Raw genomic sequence first — 4,393 nt, forward strand, 5'->3', positions numbered from 1 at the left:
TTTTTTTTTTTTTTTCCTTTCTTTCTTTCCTTTTTAAAAAAATTATGGCTGTGCTGAGTCTTCATTGCTGCACACAGACTTTCTCTAGTTGTGGTGAGCAGGGGCTACTCTCTAGCTGCAGTGGGAGGGCTTCTCATTGTGCTGGCTTCTCTTGTTTCAGAGCACATGCTCTAGAGCACATACAGGTCTCCGTAGTTACAGCACAGGGGCTCAGTAGTTGCAACTCCCAGGCTCTAGAGCATATGGGCTTCAGTAGTTGTGGTGTATGGGCTTAGTTGCTCCGAGGCATGTGGAATCTTCCCAGACTGGGGGCGAAACCCAAGTATCCTATATTTCAAGGCAGATTCATAACCATTGGGCCAACAGTGAAGTCCTCTGAAGGTCAGTCCTTACAAGTTCATCTTCTGTGTCCTTGGGCAAGTGGCTTCATTCCCTGGGCCTCAGTTTCCTCACTGGTAAAATGGAGCTTAATAATTGAGGTGGTTATTAGGATTTAAAGATTTAATATACATGTCTAAGTGCTTAGACTCCAGCCTGGCATGTGTATGTGATTGCATTTATGACTGATTTTCTAACTGAAGACCATCTGTTTGGACCAGGAGGAAGGCACAGATAAACAACCCCGTGCGTGGCATCAAAGGAAACAATGGGCCCCCAGTGAGAGCCAGGGACCGCACAAGGCACATGTTTTGTTACTGTTGTTTACTTATCTATTTATGGCTGCACTGGGTCTTCATTGCTACGCAAGCCTTCTCTAGCTGCAGTGAGTAAGGGTCACTGTCTAGTTGTGGTGTGTGGGCTTCTCCCTGCAGTGACTTCTCTTTTTGTGGGGCACGGGCCGTAGAGCTTGGGCTCAGGAGCTGTGGCACACAGGCTTAGTTGCCCCACAGCATGTGGGTCTTACCACCCCGACCAGGGATCAAACCCATGTTCCCTGCATTGGCAGGCAGATTCTTAACCATTGGACCACCAGGGGAGTCCCAAGGCATATGTTTTGGCCCAGAGAAAACACAAACCCAGACTTCGTGGGCGTTTAGCCAAAAGTGAAGCAGCAGCAGAAATAGCCCCCAGACAAAGTTGTGAGAGCAGAGTCTACAGAGGGGACAGAGAGAGTGGCAAAGACTCTTATGGGTCCCAGGCCCCACTGGGGATGTCTGTGCAGCAGGGCAGGAGAGGCGGATTTGAACACTAAGTGGTAAATGTCTTCTCTTAGTTGTTTCTGGGGCTTATGAGGTGTGATGTCTGATGAAAATGGGACATACCTGTGTAAAACTGGTGCAGACAAGGCAGGTTTGAATAGACGTGGAAGGACTGTGCGCCAGGCAGTGCTGGGTACTGGGTGCTGGGTGTGCATCCCCTTCTAGGTCCTCATAAGATCCTCGTGGAGGCCAGGATGATCCCCATTTTATAGATGAGAAGACTGAGGCTCAGAGAGATGAGTTTCCACTTTAGGAAGTGGCAGAGCCCAGAGCTTGAACCGACCTTGCCTGACTGGCTTGGTTCTTTTTCCAGAAGGCAATCAGCTACAGCCAGGTGCCTGCTGTGGGATACAATAAAAAGAGCAAGAAACAGAAGTGACATTGCAAGGGCACTGGCCACAGGCCTGGTCTGAGAGAGCATGTGGAGGGGGAGGGGGATTTTGTCATGCAGCTAAAAAAGTGGGTACGAGTACAAGATATGGTTACAGAGAATACCAGCTACCCAGCTTGGGAGCACCTGAGCACACACTCAGCCTGCCCTGTGGGTGGCTGGATTTCCTAGTCTACAAGGAAGCAGGGAGGAAAGTGACCTTCCATTCTTCCATTTCTTCTCAGCACTGGTGATACTGGTTGAGCAGGCAGGGTGGGGGAGGAGTGAGGAGCTGAGAGAAGGCATTTTTGCTTCAGTGACCTGAGGCCGGCTGCCACAGCTCTGCCTCACACCTCAAGGTTGTGGTGGCCTGATCTCTTAGCACCCCGAGACCAACACAGGATGTGGGGTGCTGGTAGAGGCATCAGCTGGGTTTTGCATGGAGACCACCACCCCCTACGTAAGTCTGGGGACAGCCTGAAACGTCTTATTTCTTCATGTACATATGCTGTGTCTCTCTACTACTGTGTGGACTCCACAAGGGCAGGAATGAGATTTTTTATAAAACTCTGGCCTTCAATCAGATTTCCCTAGAGACGGACTCTGAGGCTCCGTTGAGAATATTGTCAGGAGCAACCCCCATGAGAGTATGAGGGAAGCAGGACTGAGTAGTAGATAGAGAGGGTAGACTGTGAGAGGCCTCAGTTGCCCCACCGGGAGCTTGGAGCATGGCTGGGTACTGGTTGCCCCCTGGAGCACAAAGTGTAACCTTGGGCAAGACACCTCCCTTTTGAGTAGGGTGACACTAGGGAGGAACTCCATCGGGAGCCATTGACAGCCAACTCCCTACAGCTGGGAATGAGCACGTCCATCCTGATGGGGGACAGGTCTCGGGAGCACACCTTAGCATGTGTTCCAGGTGTGTCCTTGGGCACAGAAAAATGCCTGGTATATGGTGATGATGGTGATAACACCTACCCCGTATGGGGCGCCAAGCCCTGTCCTAAGTACTTCAGGTACATATTCATTCCTTTTTAAAATTGGAGCAGGACTCCTTTACATTGTTGTGTTAGTTTCTGCTGTACCACAAAGTGAGTCAGCTGTATGTAATCATATATCCCCTCCCTCCTGAGCCTCCCTCCCGCTCCCCCATCCCACCCCTCTAGGAGCTCCCTGTGCTGTATAGGACACAGCACGGGAAGGAGAGGGTGGGACGAATGGAGAGAGCAGCGCTGACATATCCATTCTTTTTATCTTTGCGATAATCCTGTGTGGGTGCCCAGGTGGCTACATGGTAAAGAATCTGTCTGCCACGCAGGAGACAGGGGTTCAATCCTTGAGTCAGGAATGTCGCCTGGAGGAGGAAATGGCAATGTTTAAGTATCTTGCCTGGGAAATACCATGGACAGAGGAGCCTGGTGGGCTAAATTCAGTCCATAAGATTGCAAAGAGTTGGACACAACTGAAGCGACTTAGCACACGTGTGTGCCCACACATACACACACACACGCATGCCACAGTATCTCTGACATGTGTAATAAATAAATATTTATTGACTAACAGAATGAGGAGCCCACCCTGCCCCCATGCTCTACTTCTTTCTCCCCTTTTGTAAGCCTTGTGGGAGGAGGGGAGAAACAGGGACTCTGCTAAAGGGAGAAGGGGCTGAGACAATAAATTTGGACCTCCTCCGTGGATAGTGTGGGGATTGGTCCCTGTGCCAAGAATGGCTCCTTGACTCTGTGGAGCAGAAAGGGTTTCTGGGCCCCAGGAAGTGGCTAGGACCCACACATGAGTTTCTTGTTTTTTAGTTTATTTATTTACTTTTGACTGAGCTGGGTCTTTGTTGCTGCGTGCAGGCTCTCTCTAGTTGCAGCAAGCAGGGGCTACTCTCCAGTTGTGGTGTGCAGCCTTCTCACAGCAGTGGCTTTTTTTGTTGCAGAGCACAGGCCCTAGAGTGCATGGGCTTAGTAGTTGTGGTGCACAGCTTAGTTGCCCCGAGGCATATGGAATCTCCCCGGATCGGGGATCAAACTCATGTCCCCTGCATTGGCAGGCAGGATTCTTAACCACCGGACCACCAAGGAAGTGCCCTCAAACATGCGTTTCTGATTCCTCTCTCCCTCTCTGCAGAGTGTACAAATCAAGAGATTGACATCGCCTTCTTGATTGATGGCTCTGGCAGCATTGACCAAACCGACTTTAAACGGATGAAGAACTTTGTCAGAGCTGTGATGGACCGGTCCAAGGGCACCAACACGCAGGTGAAGACTAGGCCCTCTGAGGCCTGGGGAGTAGGGATGGGGGAGGGTCTGCCTCTGGGAAGGTCAACCTGGGAGGCTGCCTGGCGTCCCTGGGGGCAGGATCGATAGGCCTGTGCCTTGAGGAAGCTACGGTCCAAGGTCAAGGCATGGTCCCCATGCAGGGCCAGTTGGAGACCTGACCTGAGACGAGGTTCCCCCATCACATTTACTATGTCCCCATGTGCCACAGGAAATAGGTTTTTGCTATTTAAATACATTGAAAGGAATATCAAATAATTTTGCTGTGAAATTTGACTGAAGGTAACTTGGCCAAATAATTGATGATTTCTTTATCATGTTTTCCATATAACTCATGATTTATCTTATTATTTTATTTCCCAGTAACCAGTGTGTGTGTATATGTATGTGTGTGTGTGTGTGTGTGTGTAAATTCTTGTTGCCCCTCTGTCCATGGGATTTCCCAGGCAAGAATACTGGAGTGGGTTACCATTTCCTTCTCCAGGGGATCTTCCCGACCTAGGGATCAAACCAGCGTCTCCTGAGTCTCCTGCATTGGCAGG

At 50.1% G+C, this 4,393-nt stretch overlaps 1 protein-coding gene across 1 annotated transcript in view; it reads left to right on the forward strand.

The window, feature by feature from the left end:
* Window positions 1–4,393, forward strand: part of ITGAD (integrin, alpha D) — a 27,841-nt gene that overhangs the window by 5,229 nt on the left and 18,219 nt on the right. Inside the window, exon 6 of the mRNA XM_010837451.1 lies at window positions 3,703–3,833. Within this exon, the coding sequence (XP_010835753.1) occupies window positions 3,703–3,833 (131 nt within the window). The remainder of the gene's footprint in view (window positions 1–3,702; window positions 3,834–4,393) is intronic.

Source organism: Bison bison, unplaced genomic scaffold (assembly GCF_000754665.1).
Source record: "Bison bison bison isolate TAMUID 2011002044 unplaced genomic scaffold, Bison_UMD1.0 scf7180017864072, whole genome shotgun sequence".
Classification (NCBI taxonomy): Eukaryota; Metazoa; Chordata; class Mammalia; order Artiodactyla; family Bovidae; genus Bison; species Bison bison.